Raw genomic sequence first — 19039 nt, 5'->3', positions numbered from 1 at the left:
CTAGCAAACTAGTAAAACTGCCAAATATATGTAATTGTGTAGTTGATTTCATTTGCCCAGAAGTATTAGGCTCTGCTCTCCTGTTGAGGGTAATCAAACCTTCCCTTCATCAAGCCAACAAACACTATTAATACTTAATTCTGTCATGTGTCCACATAAATTTTACAAGGAGAGAAAATGAAATAATAATTTCAGGTTTCAAAAATGTGTCTAATAAGAGGTTTCTTTCATTATTATTTATTACTAACAAGAGCTTTATCTTCTCTGAATATTTTAAACATATTTACTGCATGTAGCACCCCCTATTTCGTGTGAGGTAGTTACATGTGTTTTCATTATTTCATCATTAACATCTGAAAGCAACCATAGTAAGAAATAATAACTTAAGTTCAAAAAGTTAATATTAAATTTTACAGTCTGAACTTTAGGCCAATACTCAATTCACATAAGATTTCTTTTCTTAAAAGAGGAATGGTTCCTTGCCAGAAACTATGGTTTTTATAATGCAAACTAATCACCAGTTGTCATACCACTACCACTAACCTAAGCCCTAGTAGTTGTCAGTTTAATGTCATCTGGTAGTGTGCAATTGGCAAAAGCCTTAAAAATATTTATACTGACTTCAAATATATTTCCCTGGTCCTCCATGCTCATGGTACAATTTGGGAAAAAAAGGGGGATTATTATCAAGCCATAACTCCCTAATCAAATACGGGCCTGAAATCATTGTATGTATGGCCCTCCAAAACCAAGTGGCCCTTGAAATCCTGATTGCAGTTCCAGGGAGGCCCAGTATTATATGACTGGCTCCTGCTTGGGACCCAATGGCTCCGCAATTTAACCTGTGTCCATAGCTTCCTCCTTGCTGGATAAGCCACTGTACTCTGGGTTTTGACTGGATGCATGGACGCATTATTAAAACCATTACCAACCCAGCCAAACTTCCAAATTTGAAACCATTGTGGACATGTTTTGTGTTATATTGGTATGACCACCTAGCATCTATCTTTGCTACCTCCTTGAGACTGGAGAATGTTGTTTGGCACATGGAAGTTCTCAATAAATTCATGGTCAAAGCCCTAAGTGATACTCTACAGAATAGAGTGATGTTAGATGTTTTTAACTGCTATACAAGATGAAATATGTGGTAGCATAAAGACAATGCTGTGTATACAGTCCAGATTACCACAAAATACTTCTGGGTTTCTACCTGACATGAATGCTCAAACTGGTGCTTTAAATGATCTCTTTCCTTTAGTGATTGTTTTAAACTCCTGGACTGGAGGAAAATTATCAAAGGTCAACTATCAAAGATCTTTTATTCAGATCTCTCCTTATAATATTAACCTTGTTTTGTCATATCTGATGTCTCCCTGCCTAGTGCCAAGACTCCTTCACCGCCGTAACTTCCGGCTAACAGATAATACCTTCTACTCAAGGAGGCTCATCCATGTTGTCCACGTTGGATTCAGCTGCCTCCCCTTTCATAACTCCCCTGTATGTTCCCCAACTGACCAATGTTGACCCATAGGTAGGGACATCTCTACGCCCCTATTCAGCAGGAAGAAGTTACAGAAGATGAGACCTTCCACCTTCAACAACCTTAAAGATTTAAGGGTCAAAATTGTTCAGGGAGGAAATGATGAGGGAACAGAAGGCAAGCTGAGGACAAAGCAGAAGCTGACACCCTGCAACCCCCCCCCCCCCCATGGGATGTATGTGACATTCCTCAGGCACTCCTGGCTGCCCTAAAAGACAAAGAAACAGTCCTTACTACCTACAGCCCATTGACAAGTCCTTGAAACAGGCATGGTGACATTCCTCTAGGAACTCAGCTGCCTCGATGTTAATACTTTGTTAAGGGCAAAAGGCAGTCCTAGCCTGACCCCCTCCCCTCCACCAAGATCCTGTAAGTCTACTTTAACGTATAAAAATTCCTTTGGAAACTTCCTTTCTCTCTAACCCCCCCCTCCCAAGATACGTATTGGCAATCATCCCCCAAGCATATGGCCCACTGATATATATCTGAAGGGTCTCATGACTCAGGTTTTATTAGACAGTAATAAATGACCTTTTCCCAACAACAGCTAGCCCCCTCAAGGTCATGGAAACCTTGCTTCCAAAATTCCTTAGAGACTTACGCTATCGCTAACCCCCTCCCACCTTGAGGGTATACAATGGGCCATTCCTCACAACCCTGGTGCAGCAGCTCTTTCTGCCCACAGGTCCTGTCCCCGTGCTTTAATAAACCACCATTTTGCACCAAAGACGCCTCAAGAATTCTTGGTCGTCGGCTCCGGACTCAACCCAACTGAACCTCATGTATATTCCCCAACCTCATCAGTTTACATGTGTTTTCATTTCATCATCAACATCTGAAAGCAACCATAGTAAGAAATAATAACTTAAGTTCAAAAAGTTAATATTAAATTTTACAGTCTGAACTTTAGGCCAATACTCAATTCACATAAGATTTCTTTTCTTAAAAGAGGAATGGTTCCTTGCCAGAAACTACGGTTTTTATAATGCAAACTAATCACCAGTTGTCATACCACTACCACTAACCTAAGCCCTAGTAGTTGTCAGTTTAATGTCATCTGGTAGTGTGCATTTCCATTGAGACTGAATTAGTCCAGAGTGATGAAATGAAGCACTGGGTTACATTAACTTATTAACCACGTTCTTTACGGAGGTTGTTAGCAGTAGCATATGCTGAGATCCATATCAGGACAGCTTGCTTGTATCAGTTGTCTACATTAAAACTGACTACATTGTCACATAGCATTTAATAAATAATTTAGACATCCAAAATTGGTATTATTTAACATTAAAAACTTACAGGCCCTATAAGAGCTAGCAACAACCCCATTCAGTAAGAACAATTACTATCTCCATTTTATAGATATAGGAAATTATGGCCCAGAGAGTTAAGTCACTTTAAGGTCACACAAGTAGTAAACGGGGAGAGCTGAAATCTCAACCAACTCTGGCTCCAAAAGTAATACAGACAATAACAATGAGGACAAAATATAAGGACAACCCAACTCACAAATAGACATATAGATTTCAACAAATTAAAGATTCTCATTGTTATAATGTTACACGCATTACATAGCTGACTCCCCAGGAAGAGTAAAATTACAAGCTGTTGAATTGTGTGAGCATAAAGGGTAGAGAGGGAGAACTGGAGTACCCTTAATTTATGAATGAAAGCTGGGTAGAAAAAGCAAAATTGTAAGAACTTGTTAAATAACAAACTAAAGATGGGGTGGTAGAAGGAATCTGCGAATATTATTGGGTAGTCTTAAAACTAGCAATAAGATGATCAGATGAAAAAACACCTCACAGATTTTTCTGAATGGATTCAAAGTGATATAAAGAGATGAAAACAAACACAGAATTCTAGGTTGTGCTTGTTAATGGTTCCAAAGGAGAAGGTGAGACTTTGCCCGATGTGATCAGTAACAGAAGCTAGTAGAGAACTCAAGAGGGAGGTAAAAGATGCAGTAAAAATGGCAGACATGGGATGCCTGGGTGGCTCAGTAGGTTAAGCGTCTGCCTTCAGCTCAGGTCACGATCCCAAGGTCCTGGGATAGAGCCCCATATCGGCTCCTTGCTCAGCAGGGAGTCTGCTTCTCCCTCTGCCTGCTGCTCCCCTGCTTGTGCTCTCTCTCTCTCTGAAAAATAAATGAATAATCTTTAAAAAAAAAAACAAAAAACAAAAAACAGCAGACACAAGACAACCTGGCTTCAAGTAAATAAGATTATCATGAAGTCAAAGAATCCACTTCTATTGATGAAGACAATGGGTGAATAGGAATTGAACAAGAATAGGAAGTCTGCACTGTCACAAAGAAGTCTACAATATGAAGTAAAAATACAAGCCTAGGACAGACTGAAAGTTTGAACACATCATTTAAATGAGCAAAATAATTAAGACTTAAGCTCCATGAGGGATGATGAAGATGGCTACTTTGGTAACTTGGCTCAAACCCGTCTTCAAAATTTTGCTCAGAAAGGAGCAAAAGGAAAGGGAAGAGCTACTGTTACTGAGAATATAAAGTCTGAGAGTAAAATGGCAGAAATGATTTAAAGGCCAACAAACATTAAAATACCATGGTTGGCTAGAGTTAATTTTGAGACTCACGAGTCAGAGAAGACCTGTAGCGGCACTACTTTAAAATTTAAATTCCCCTCACAGACTCCAAAATAAGAGCAGAAGTGGGAATACAAATCTATGAATAGACATGTTATGAACATTTGGTCTCAAATGGCAATTCTTTTTGAAAATTGATCTCTATATGAGCTTTGTGGCATGATTCAAAACCTGTAACTGCAGGATTCATAACAGCTGGGTCCATCATGGATCTTTAAAAGAAACTAAAACTTCTAAAATAGCAGTTCAGAAATTGCACTAGCACAGAAAGTGATATAATCCCTCCCCCCTTTTTTTTTGTCAGCAGATAGAAACTATTCCAAGGCTGAGAACAGTGTCAAAGCTAACTCTACCAAAGGGGAAAATATTAAGTTAGCAGCTTTGAGTCACAGATAGCAGTAGTATTCATCGAAGAGTGGAGTTTCATCACACCCCAGTGCTGAATGACTAATAACGGCTCGGCCTGAAGCTGGTAGACTCCAGAGGAAGAATGACATGTTCATATTACAGCTTGATGTCTGTGCTAGAAAAAGTTCAGACCAAGAATGAAACACTGCACAATTCCAGGGGACACCATGACCTTTGTCCTCTGTTGTGGATGGCATCCCCACCATTTGTGTAGTAACAGCCTGCACATTCTAACCCAGCCATGCTGGTTCTAACAGTTCACTGTGCTTGATCAAGACCTCCCAGGTTTATATGAAAAACATATCATTTCTTTCTTGTTACCACTTTCTTCACTTTAAAAGGGTCTAAAATGCCAAAGAATATTCTCTTTTATCCAAACAAGTATTTGTTTTATTGAAATAAAATATTATTGCTGTATTTTTCATACGATCCTGTCATAACATAATTTTCTTTCCTATTAACAGAACAAAATGAGTTTATGACAACAATATCAAACAATACCTGATGACTAATGGAACACCCTCTGAAGCCCCTCAAATGTGATCACTACCATAAAGAAGCTAAAGGAAGAGAGTCATCTGGTCAATCATTTACTCTGTGTCAGCATTTCCCAAAATTTTTCCACAGACTATGGAATTAATATGGAATATTAAAAGAGTTCCAAGGTCAGTAAGTTTGAAATGCCACGACTGTCCATCTGGGAGTATCATCATGTGTATTAGCTTATTAAGGCCCTGAGAAGTCAGGCAGTAAAGAAATTTGTTTTGTTATCCCAGTGTTTCCCACACTTATTTGATCACAAAACTTGTTCTGTTTTGTGGAACATCAGTGATATGAGAAGAGTTTGGGAAATGCCACTCAAAGACTACCATGTAGACATGTATTAATTACTTGTAAACAATTAAAATAGAACATCCAAAACTAAAATAAGACTTCTTTGATGACTGCAGAGTACTAAAAGAAACTGTAGTGCCTTGGGGTCAACAAACGTTAGCTGGTAGCTTTATTTGGTAATATGACAAGCAAAACACCATTTGCTGTATATTCAGTGATGCCAGAAATACAGGACAAAAACCATGTTTTATAGTACTCATTGTCACTTAGCACATAATTCTCGTAAGATGGATAAAAATACATCAATATTTGGAAAGAGCACTTTAAGTGCTCAGTAAGAACATTATAACTGTACTTATTTTAGGGGCGCCTGGGTGGCATAGCAGTTAAGCGTCTGCCTTCGGCTCAGGGCGTGATCCCGGCATTATGGGATCGAGCCCCACAACAGGCTCTTCCGCTATGAGCCTGCTTCTTCCTCTCCCACTCCCCCTGCTTGTGTTCCCTCTCTCGCTGGCTGTCTCTATCTCTATCGAATAAATAAATAAAATCTTTAAAAAAAAAAAAAAGAACATTATAACTGTACTTATTTTAAAACTTGTTTATCAGAAAACATCTAAATGTCTGGGACTTCAGGAGCTCACCACCTTAACAATAATCTCTCCTCATGTTATTGACTACATTGAGAATATCTACTGATACCAAAACAATGGCACCTACTGAAGATTATTACAATACTTACCACATTACAAAAAGAATCCAGACCAATGCTATGTACATACTTAGTACATTCTGGATTAGACCAAGTAAAATTTAACAACAAGCTGAACAGCATTCTATAAAACAAAAACAAAAAGTCAGTTAGGCTAATTCTGTCTGTTTTTCTATGCTACGGACTCATAGTGAGAAAGAAGATTGTCTTGGAACTTGATGACTGAATCAAATCTGAGTTCATTAAAGTTCATCTACATTTACCTTAAGAGAAGTTCTTTGGGTAACTTTTTGTTAATAAGGCCTTCATCATTATTTGAGAAAACCTAAAAGAAAAAAAATAAGGACATTGTTAAAGTGTTCCTCAACTAAAAAAAAGAAAGTTACATGATAACAACCTGTCCTACATATATGATACTAATTTCATGAAGCCACCATACTTCAATATTAATGGATATAAAAAGAGTTTATACCCCATCACCATTTCATAAAAATGCAACACAGCAATTTCTATGCTACATTGTATTAGAAGTTCTAGCCAAGGCTATTAGACCAGAAAAATAAATAAAAGGCACCCTGACTGGAAAGGAAGAAGTAAATGGCTTCTATTCACAGATGACTTGATCCTGTATATAGAAAATTCTAAGAAATCCATAAAAAAAACATTAGAAGTAATCAACAAGTTTAGCGATACAATATATACAATATATAATATACAATATATCCAATATATATTTATATAAAAATAACTTGTAGTTCCACAATGAATCATGGAACACTACATCAAAAACTAATGCTGTACTGTATGGTGACTAACATGACAAAATAAAAAATTAAAATAAATAAATAAATTGTATTTCTGTTCATTAGCAATGAACAACCTGAAAATGAAATTAAAACAATCTCATTTATAGGGTGCTTGGGTGGTTCAGTTAGGTGAACAACCAACTCTTGATTTCGGCTCAGGTCATGAGCTCAGGGTCCTGGGATCAAGCTCCATGTGCAGTGGGAAGTCTGCTTGGAGATTCTCCTTCCATCCCCCTCTACCCCTCCCCACACTTATATTCTCTCTCTCCCTCTCTAAAATAAATAAATCTTTTAAAAAAAATCTCAATTACAACAGCATCAAAAAGAATAAAATATTTAGGAATAAATTTGAAGAAATGCAACACATATATTGAAAACCCACACAAAAAACTCTGTTGAGAGAAATTAAAACAAATTGAAACACATCTCATGTTCACAGATTCGAAGATTTAAGAGTGTTAAGTTAGCAACACTTCTCAAACTGGTCCACAGATTTAATGAAATCTCTATCAAAATCCCAGCTGTCTCTTTTTTTTTTAAATTGAAGAGTTGAGGGGCACCTGGGTGGCTCAGTCAGTTAACCGTCTGCCTTCAGCTCAGGTCATGATCTCTGTATCCTGGGATTGAGCCCCGTACCGGGCTTCCTGCTCAGCGGGGAGCCTGATTCTCCCTCTCCCTCTGCCTGCCACTCCTCCTGCTTGTGCTTTCTCTGTGTCAAATAAATAAAATCTTAAAAAAAATAAATTGAAGAGTTGATCCTAAAACTCATATGGAAATGCAAGAGTCCCAAAAGAGCCAAAATAATCTTGAAAAAGAAAACAAAGTTGGAGGACTCACACTTCCTGATTTCAAAACTTACTACAAAGCTACAGTAATTAAAACATCATGGTATTGGCATAGGATAGAAATATAGATCAATGGAACAAAATAGTCCAGAAATAAACCCTGATATTTACAAGCAATCGATTTTGGACAAGTGCAAAGAAAGGGGGAAAGAACAGTATTTCAACAAATGGTGTCAAGACAACTGGATGTCTACATGCAAAACAATAAAGTTGTATCCCTACCTCACATTATATTAAAAAATTAATTCAATATGGATCAAAGACCCAAAAAATATTAGTGAAAACTATATCTCTTAAAAGAAAAAATAAGCATAAATCTTGGTGATCTTGGATTATGTAATGGTTTTATAGATATGACACCAAAAGTAGAAGCAACCAAAAAATTAAAAATTGGACCTCAACAAAATTAAAAACCTTTGTGTCATAGGACATCATCAAGAAACTGAAAAGAAAATCCATAAAATAGGAAAAAATATTTGCAAATCACATATCTAATAAGGGAATTATATCCAGAATATCTAAAGAACTCTCACAATGCAACAAACAGAAAAGTAAATGAGTTAAAAAAGGGGCATAAGATCTGAAAAGACATTTCTGCAAAGAAGATATGCAAATGACCAATAACCACATAAAAATAAGCTCAATATAATTAGTCATTAGGAAAGAGTGAATCAAAACTACAAAGAGATACTTCACAGCCACAAGGACAGCTAAAATAAAAATGATAATAATAATGGCAAGACTGTGGAGAAATTGGAACTCCCATACACTGGAAAGTAAAATGGTGCAACCACTTTGGGAAACAGTCTAGTAGTTAAACATAGAGCTACCACATAAACTAGCAATTCCAATCATAGGTAACTACCTAAAAGAAATAAAAACAAGTGTCCAAACAAAAACTTGTACATGAATGTTCGCAGCAGTATCACTCCTAATGGCCAAAAAAGTGGACACAATCTAAACATTCATCAGCTGATGAACTGATAATCAAAATGTGCTATATTCATACAATGGAAGATTATCCAGCAATAAAAAGGAACGGAGGCTGACATATTACAACAGGAATAGGCCTTGAAAACATTATGCTACATAAAAGGAGAGACACATAAAAGGTCTCATATTGTATGATTCCATTTACATTAAACATCTAGAAAAGACAAATCCATGGAGAGAAAATTAAGATTAGTGGTCACCTAAGACCAGAGAGTGACTACTGATGCAGTTTTCTTTAGAGTTATAAAAATGTTTTTGAATTAGTTGTGATGAAGACACAACTTGGAGAATATACTAAAACACACTGGATTGTACATTTTAAATGGGTGAAATTCACAGTATATGTGTAATATCTCTATCTATTTCTAGATTTTATTGTTAAGTAATCTCTACACCCAATGTGGGGCTGAAACTCACAACCCTGGTCGCAGGCTCCACTGACTGAGCCAGTCAGGTGCCCCCGTAATGTCTCATTTTAAAAAATGTATTAAAAATCCCAAATATACCATAATTCATCAAAGCAAGCTGCAGAAATGGAAAGAATGCTGTAAACAGTATCCTACATTCATTTTTTTAAAAGATTTTATTTATTTATTTATTTGAGAGAGAGAGAGAGAGACAGCCAGCGAGAGAGGGAACACAAGCAGGGGGAGTGGGAGAGAAAGAAGCAGGCTCCCAGTGGAGGAGCCTGATGTGGGACTCGATCCCATAACGCCGGGATCACGCCCTGAGCCAAAGGCAGACGCTTAACGACTGTGCCACCCAGGCACCCCCCTACATTCATTTTTAAAACACTTTCAGTGATTAGTTTTAGGGGTGTGTGAGTTTAGGATTGCTGACAACACTGGCTTCATCTTTGGCCCTCCATCTTGTTCTCCCCTCTGGTGCAGAGATGGCGCCACTTTAGATAACCAGTGGCAGCCTGCTCTGGCACACAGGTGGCACCACTTTAGAAAACTAGTACAGATCCTCTAGTACACAGATAGCGTCACCTTAGATAACTACCCTGCAACCACACCATCATACCCCTTGCACTATAAAAGCTGTGGGTTGAGGTCCAAGCTGGGTGGAGGATGGGTATATGTAGTACCCTCTATCCTCCGTCCACCTGCTGGCCCAATACCCTGTCAGTAAGTGACCCTGAATAAAACTAGGTATAAACGGTATGGAGTAGCTTGCTTGTTTTTTCAGTATTAAAGTGCCTTCTCAATCTGGAGGATACATTCCTGACCCTCCTCCACTTTCTAAGAGTGAGATACTAACATTAAGTGCCTGTTGTATTCCGAGCTCCATTAAGCACTGTGTTCATTAGATAATTCACTTTTTTCTAGTTCCTTGAAATGTAAAGTTAGGTTATTGACTTGAGATTTTTTTTTAAAGATTTTATTTATTTGAGAGAGAGAGAGAATGAGAAAGAGAGCATGAATTGTGGGGAGGGTCGGGGGGGGGGGGGAAGCAGACTCCCTGCCAAGCAGGGAGCCCAACATGGGGCCTGATCCCAGGACCCTGAGATCAGGACCCAAGTCAAAGGCAGATGCTAAACCGACTGAGCCACCCAAGCACCCCAGATCTTTCTTCTTTTTAATGTAGGCATTTACAACAATACATTTGTCTCTGATCACTGCTTTCACTGCATCCCCTGAGTTTCAATATGTTGTGTTTTCAATGCCATTTGCCTCAAATTATTTTCTAATATTCTTTTTATTTCTTCTTTCACCCACTGGTTAAGAGTGTGCTGTTTAATTTCCATGTATTTGTGAAATTTCCAATTTTCCTTCTGTTTTTTTTTTTTTTTAATCTCTGGCTTCATTCTATTGGGGTAAAAGAAGATACTTTATGTGAAGTCAATCTTTTGAAATTTATTAAACTACTTTTTGTGGCCTAACATAAGGTCTGCCCTGAAGAACAGTATAGGTTCCACAGGAAAAGAACAGGTTCCATGTTCACTTGAGAATAATACGAATTCTGTTACTGTTCGGTAGAGTGTTCTATATATCTTCAGTAGGTTTATTTCCTTATTGATCTGCTAACTGCTGTGTTACTGAAAGTATGGGATTAAGGTCTCCAGTCGGTGTTGATGGTGGTGGTGAGTGACACCATAACAATCTTCACATACCTCAACAGCTGTCAGAAGGATGGGTTTATTTTCTGTTATTATAAAGACCAGCAAATCAAAGCTACTCACCAGAAGGAAGAACTGTGTAGCAAACAGAATAGCCCATACAAGAATGTTTTACTCTTTCAAGCAGTGATGTTCTATCCACAGTGCTCCTACAGAGATCACAGAACCAGGAATATTGAAGAAAGAAATCCCTTCTTTCAGCAGGAGGTTTGAATAGAAAACCTCTAAGAACCAAATCTAATTTACTGAGTCTACCATCCTGGTTCTGCCATGTACTTCTGTTACCTTGGGTATGTCATTTAATTTTTCTATGCCATGATTTCCTCTTTTGTAAAATGGGGATAATGAATAACCCTGCCATAAGGGTTGCTGTGAGTTAAAGGAGTTCATATATGTAAAATGCCTAGAATAGTCTTGGCAAATAGTGATTGCTCAACAAATAATAGTTATGATGATGGTTGTGAAATCAACTATTATTGTAGAAATGTCTATTTTCATCCTTAATTCTGTCAGTCTGCTGTATGTATTTTTGGGCTCTATTGTTTGATGTATGTATGTTTATAATTGTTGTAACTTCTTGAGAAATTGACCATTTATCAAAATATAATGACCATCTTTGTTTATTGTTTTTAACTCAGAAGTCTATCTTGTATATCAGTACTATCTGTATAGAAAGTCTTTTCCCATCTTTTTACTTTCAGCCTATTTATCTTTAGTCCAACAAGAGTCTCTTGAGGACAGCACATAATTGGATCATGAGTTTGGGGGCTTTTAATCCCTTCTGCCAGTCTGTATTTACTCGGTAAGCTTAATAATTTCACATTTAAAATGATTACTAACAAGGAAAGACTTACTTTTGCCATTTTCCTATTCTTGTATACTGAAGTGTATCATTAGATAAATGTCAATTAGGTCAAGTTGGTTGGTAGCGATATTCAAATCTTTTATATCCTTACTGATTTTTTTTAAATCTACAAATTCTATCAATTAGTAAGAGGTCTTGCTATTTAAAACTATGATTGTAGATTTGTTTCTTTCTCCCTTTGGTTCTCTCGAGTTTTGTTTCATGTATTTTGAAGCTTTGTAGTTAGGTACATATACATTTAAGACTGCTATTTATTTTTAATGAATTAATTCTTACAGCATTATGAAATGTCTCTTTCTTTCTAGAAATTATCCTTGTGCCAAAATCTACTTTGACCGTTATTAATATAGCAACAACCAGCTTTCTTCTGATTTTTGCATCTTTTTCATCTTTTTACTTGTAATCTTTGGCCTTATATATATAGGCGTGTATATATATATTTGTATTTTCAAACAAACACTGTTTCCATTTTTTTATTTTTAAAAACATTTTTGAGCATAGTTGACACACAATGTTACATTAGTTTTAGGTGTACAATAAAGTGTTTCAACTTATCTACACACTATGCTTTGCTCACCACAAATGTAGCTACCATCTGTCACCATGCAATGCTGTTACAATACCAGTGACTATAGGGATACCTGGCTGGCGCAGTCAGTTAAGTGTCTAACTCTTCGTTTTGGCTCAGGTAATGATCTCAGGCTCTTAAGGTCAAGCACTGTGTCGGGCTCCATGCTTAGCACAGAGTCTGCTTGGTTTCTCTCTCTCTGCCCCTCCACATTTCCCTGCCCGCCCCCCACTCCCTCTTCCTCTCTAAAAAATAAATCTTTAAAAAAAAAATACTAGTGACTATAGTCCCTATGCTGTGCTGTTGTGGCCACTTTAATATATAGCATTCCTGGGTATACAAAAAAATCTTCTAGATATCACTATAGATTCAAATGTTTATATTTGCTGTGAAAGATGTGCTACATAGCTCTTTAAAGCAACCAAATAGCATGTTTTAGTGTTCAGCTTATCTACTTCTTTAATATTTATTCATTTTTTTAAATTCCAGTATATTTAACATACAGTGTTATATTAGTTTCAGGTGTACAATATAGTGATTCAACTTTTTTTTTTTTGAAGAAAGAGTGAATGAGTGGGCAGGGAGGGAGAGAGGGAGAGAGAGAATCGTAAGCCAGCTCCATGCCCAGCATGGAGCCCAACATAGGGCTCAGTCTCATGACCCTGAGATCATGACCTGAGCCAAAAATCAAGAGTTGGACACTTAACTGATTGACCCACCCAGGATCCCCTGATTCAACAACTGTATATATCATTACTCAGTGCTCATGACAAGTGTACTCTTAGTCCCCTACACCAATTTGACCATCTCCCCACTCACCTTCCATCTGATATGCTTTATTTTAAATGAGTTCCCTCAGTTAAAGTTATTATTTTTTTTTCAAAAAGAACATTTTTTATTTGAAGCATACTTCAGAATACATGGTTCTAAAAGATATATATAAAACATTCCACCCCCCAAAAATAGAATAAACATTTTCCTCAAGTACACACAGAAGAACCCCTGGTTAAATAACATAAAAAGAGATATAACAAATATTACAAATTTAGGAAAAGTGAAATCATACCAAGTATATTCTCCAACCACAATGGTACAAAACTATAGAATAAACAATAAACTATAGAATAAAACAAAGCTGGAAAATCTACAGTGTAAATGTTAAATACTTAATATGTAAATATTAAACACCACACTACTGCATAAGCAATGGGCCAAATAAGAAATCAAAATATGTCTCAAAACAAAAGAAAAACAATACTTCAAAATCAGATGTAGCAAAAGCAGATGTTAGAGTGAAATTTATACTATAAATGCTTGTAATAAGAAAAAAAGTTCAATAACTTAACATTACACAAGGACCCAGAAAAAGAAGAAACTTAACTGAATTTTAGTAGACAACGGAAACAACAAAGAAAAATCAGAAATAAAATAGAGACCAGAAAAAACAATAACATAACATTGAAAGTAATGACCAGTTTTGCAAAAAAATGAAAATTGGCAATGGTTTAATCACATAACCAAAAAAAAAGAGAGAGAGAGAGAGACAGAAGACTCAAAAACCAAAATGAGAAGGGGAAGAGAAAACAATACAACAGATAACCCCAAAATACAGAGTGTGAAAACAGATTATTATAAACAATTATACACTAACAAATCAGATAACTTAAGAAAAAAAAAAAAAAGATAATTTCTGAAAATGCACAAGTTACCACAGTTGAATCATGAATCTTGAATCCAAGAAATAGGAAATCTTCTTAGAGCAATAACAAGAATGAAAGTTTAATTAGGAATCAAAAATCTACCAGGACAGGGGCACCTGGGTAGATCAGTCGGTTAAGCATCTGCCTCCGGCTCAGGTCATGATCCCAGGGTCCTGGGATCAAGTGCTGTATCAGACTCCCTGCTCAGCGGGGAGCCTGCTTCTCTCTCTCCCTCTCCCTCTCCCTCTGCCCTTCTTCCTTCTCAAGCTCTCTCTCTCAAATAAATAAAATCTTTAAAAAACAAAAAACCCAAAAAAACTCCCAGAACAGAAAAGCCCAGGACCACATGGCTTCATTGGCAAATTGTACCAAACATTTTAAAAAAATTAATGACAATCTTACAAATCTTACCAAATCTTACAAATAATGGAATAGAGGGAACACATTCAAAATCATTCCATGAGGCCAGTACCACCCTGACACCCAAAACAGGATAAAAATAACACAAAAACAAAAACGTCTAGTTTGTCCAATATAAGTATTGCTTACTCTGGCTTTCTTTTGAAATCCATGTGCATGATAAATGTTTCTACACCCCTCACTTTCAATCTGTAGGTATCTTTAGGTCTAAAATGAGTCTCTTGTAGGTAGCATACAGATGGATCTTTTTTTTTTAATCCATTCTGACACGTTTTCTGACTGAAGCATTGAATCCATGCACATTCAAAGTAAATATTGATAGATATGTATTTACTGCCATTTTATTACTTGTTTTGTTGTTGTTTCTGGAGATTTTCTCTGATCCTTTCTTGTCTCTGTCACTTTTGGTTTCTCCTTTGCACTCAAAGAGTCCCCTTTAAAATTTCTTGCAGGGCTGGTTTATTGGTCATGAACTCCTAATTTTTTGTTTGGGAAACTCTTTATCTCTCCTTCTATTCTGAAAGATAGCCTTGCTGGATAGAGTATTCTTGGCTGATTTTCCCCATTCAGCACTTTGAATATATCATGCCAGTCCGTTCTGGCTTGCCAAGTTTCTGTTGAGAAATCTCCAGCTAGCCTTATGGATTTTCCCTTGTAAGTTAAGGACTTCTTTTCTCTTGCTGCTTTTAAGGTTTTCTTTTATCACTATATTTTGCAAATTTAATTACAATAGGTCTTGGTCAACACCAAGGCACCAATGCCTGCTTTTGTTGATTTTGATGGGAGTTCTTTTTGCCTCCTGGATCTGGATGTCTTTTTCCTTCCTCAGATTAGGGAAGTTTTCTATTACTTCTGCCCCCTTTTCTCTTTCTTGTTCTGGGACTTTCTTTCTTTCTTTCTTTCTTTTTTTTTAAAAGTAATCTCTACACCCAACATGGGGCTCAAACTCACAACCCCAAGTTCAGGAGTTGCATGCTTCACCAAATGGGCCAGTTCTGGGACTCCTATAATATGAATGTTATTACATTTGATGGAGTCACTGAGTTCCCTAAGTCTATTCTTGTGTTGTATAATTCTTTCTCTCTTTTGTTCAGCTTCATTTTTTCCCATTATTTTGTCCTCTAGATCAAGAATTCATTTCTCTGCTTCTTCCAGCCTGCTTTCATTGCAACAAGCCTGTTTCCAATCTCATTTATTGCATTCTTCATCTCGGATTCTTTGTTAACTCTTTTACCTCTGTGGAAAAGGTCTCACTGATGTCTTATATTCTTTCCTCAAACCCAGTGAGTATCTTTATGATTACTGCTTTCAATTCTCCATCAGGCATGTTAATTATATCAGTTTTGCTTATTTCTCTGGCTGTGACCTTCTCTTTTTCTTTCCTTCGGGATAAATTCCTCCATCTCCGCATTTTGTATAAGTCTCTGCCTTCTTCTGTTTGTTAGAAAAGTCCATGTGTCTTCTCCTCCTGAAAGTAATGGCCTTACAAAAAGGTCAGATAGTGTTCAAGGCCTGGCACTTCAGGGAGTGCCTACTGTTGTGTTTGGCTGCTCTATCCCTCAGGCCAGCTGTCTGCAGAGGCTCTTCTTGTCTGCTATGGGCAGTGTTTGCTCCCTGGTCTGAATGTGGTAAGCTTTAACGAGGTGTGCTCTGGTCTGCTTGTTAAATGAGACCTGATGCTACTTCCACTACAACTGAGGCCATGCAGAAGTCTCTGGTGGAAATGTGGTGTGGGCAGGGGTCTGTGCTGGTCTCCTGGGGAGGGGCCTGACACAGTGGGACTGAGGCAAGTTTGACTGAGAAGGACAGTCCTGCCAGAGTGCTGGGGGTAGGGGTGGGGCTTAGTGTAAGCAAGTTAGTCAGCCAGTGTTGGCATTGCACTGCCTCTTGCTGGTGACTCTGTGTTTATACTCTATGTTTATGAGGGACAGGGAGGGAAATGGTGCCAGCCAGCTCCGCTGTTCCTGGAGAGGCATCTCTGTGAATGTTTATTCCTATTGTATTTTCAAAAACATTTCCCTGTATATAGAATTCCAAGTTAGCATGTTTGCCTTCAAAAAAAAAAAAAAAAAACTTTAAAAAAGTTATGCCTTTGTTCTCTGGTCTGCACCGTTTCTGAAAAGATGTCAGCTATCATTCATATTATTGTTCCCTCTTATATATTAATTCTCTTTTCTACCTCCTTTATAAAAATCTTTGATTTTCAGCAATCTGACTATGACTTGCCTAAGGTTAGACTTCTTTGTATTTATCTTGCTTGGTTTGGTGTCCAGTCTACTGTTAAGCCCATCAAATGAATACTTCTGATATATTTTTCATTTCTAGCATTCCAGACTGGTTCTTTTTATAGTTTTCCATCTTCCTGCTAATATTTTCTATTCACCATGTTCAACATCTGGACCACCACTGACTTTGTTTCTCATCACTTCTCGTATTTTCTTATTTCTTTGCATATCTCATAATTTGTTATTTTATGTCAGATATTGTGTATAAAGAACAGTAATTTACAAAATTCAATGAAATGAAGAGCTGTTTCTTTGAAAAGATAAATAATGCATCTATGTTCATCAGGGATATTGGCTTAAAATTTTCTTGTGGCATCCTTGTCTCATTTTGGTATTAGGGTAATGCTGGCTTTGTAAAATGAATTTAGAAATGTTCTCTTTTCTATTTTTTGGCAGAACTTGAGAAGGACTGATATTAATTATTTAATATTTGATAGAATTCACCTATGAAGCCATCTAGTCCAGGACTTAATGTTTGTTGGGAGGTATTTTAGTCATGTTCATCAGGAAAAAAGAGAAAGGATGCAAATAAAATCAGAAATGAAAGATGTTACAACTGATACCACAGAAATACAAAGAAATATAAGAGACTACTATTAAAAACTATATGCCAACAAGTTGGACAACCTAAAAAAAAGTATAAATTCCTAGAAATATACAACCTACCAGGACTGAATCATGAAAATACAGAAAATCTGAACAGACTGATTACTAGTAAGGACATTAAATCAGTAATCAAATACCTCCCAACAAACACTGATGCCGGGATTGATCTCAGGATCCTGGGATCATGACCTGAGCCAAAGGTAGATGCTTAACTGACTGAGCCACCTAGGCACCCCATAAAATAAATCTTAAAAAAAAAATCAGCAGGATTTAACTCCGGGAGAGCCAGAGGGCTATGGGAAACCAAGTCTCTGCTCTTAAAGGGCCTGCATGCTGATTCACTCATTCCAAGACCCAGCAGAAAAACAGCAGTTTGAAAGGCACCTGGGTTTTACACAAAGGAGATTCACAGACTAATTTTAGGATCTTGCAGATCCATGGAGGGGCAGGGATCTGTAAGAGCTTTCTATGGGAAAGGAAGTGCTGGTGGATGTCATTTCTCATGCCTTCTTTCAGTCTAGCTGGCCTGATACTTGTGGGAACCAATTCTGACACCTTCCATCTACCTTCCTAGTACCACCTGCCACACCCTGGAGTTCCCTTGTGGGCCCACCATAGCAGATGCCCCCCCAAAGCAGTTCCCACCCCACCACACACAGCAGGCATCCCTGGCCATTGATCATCAGTCCTCCAGAGTAACTCCCACCTTGGGGAGAGGGAGGAGCTAGCCTTACCCACCAGCACAATCAGAGTAGCTACAGCCAGGCCTCTCAGCCAGCCTACTGGCGGCAAGCCCTGTCCACTATGCACCTGTAGCAGTCACAGCCAGCCATTGCAGATAGCTGGGCAGAAGGCTCAGCCACAGCAGAAGGGCACATGCAGTCCACTCGGAAGACACCTCCTGAAGTGCCTGGTTCTGGTGGCCAGGAGAGACTGTGCTACTGGGTACCACAGGATGCCTTCTACCTAAGGCCACCACTTTCAACACCAGGAGACATAGCTGACCCTTCCTAATACATAGAAACAGACACTGAGTCAGACAAAACGAGACAGAGGAATATGTTCCAAATAAAAGAAGTAGGCAAAACCCCAGAAAAATTACTAAGCAAATGAAGATTATCAATATACCTGATAAAGAATTCAAAGTAATGGTCATAAAGATACTCACTGGGTTTGAGAGAAGAGTTGATGAATTCAGTGAGAACTTCAACAAAGAGGAAATATAAAAAGAACCAGTCAGAACTGAAGAATACAGTAATTGAAATGAAAAATACAAGCAGATTAGAGGATGCAGAAGAATAGATCAGCAATCTAAAAAGCAGGGTACTGGAAAGCAACCAAGCTGAACAGCAAGAAGAAAAAAGAATTTTAAAAAATGAAGATAGTTTAAGGGACCTCTAGGGTTAACACTGAGCATACTAACATTCACATTTTAGAGGTCCCAGAAGGAGAAGACAGAGAAAGGACAGAAAACTTATTTGAAGAAATAATAGCTAAAAACTTTCCCAACCTGGGGAAGAAAAAAGGTACCGAGGCCAAGGAAGCACACAGAGCACCAAACAAAATGAACCCAATGTATTCCACACTAAGACACATAATAATTAAAATGGCAAAAGTTAAAGATAATCTTCAAAGCAGCAAAAAAAAAAAAAAAGTAAAAAGTTAAGTACAAGGGGAATCCCGGGGCACCTGGGTGGCTCAGTCATTAAGCGTCTGCCTTCG

The 19039-nt window shown here is 37.6% G+C and overlaps 1 protein-coding gene across 4 annotated transcripts in view; it reads right to left on the bottom strand.

The window, feature by feature from the left end:
* Positions 1-19039, bottom strand: part of FBXL2 (F-box and leucine rich repeat protein 2) — a 112774-nt gene that overhangs the window by 81827 nt on the left and 11908 nt on the right. For 3 of the 4 annotated variants that reach the window (XM_057315884.1, XM_026496677.4, XM_057315885.1), the window contains exons 2-3: positions 6371-6432; positions 6138-6231 (exon numbers count right to left, since the gene is read on the bottom strand). In XM_057315884.1, the coding sequence (XP_057171867.1) occupies positions 6138-6231; positions 6371-6432 (156 nt within the window). The remainder of the gene's footprint in view (positions 1-6137; positions 6232-6370; positions 6433-19039) is intronic. The other variant, XM_048216119.2, reaches the window with a different exon arrangement.

The sequence above is a fragment of the Ursus arctos genome, unplaced genomic scaffold (assembly GCF_023065955.2).
Source record: "Ursus arctos isolate Adak ecotype North America unplaced genomic scaffold, UrsArc2.0 scaffold_20, whole genome shotgun sequence".
NCBI classification, from domain to species: Eukaryota; Metazoa; Chordata; class Mammalia; order Carnivora; family Ursidae; genus Ursus; species Ursus arctos.
The sequence above is the reverse complement of the archived record's forward strand: the minus strand, read 5'-3'. Positions and strand labels throughout refer to the sequence as shown.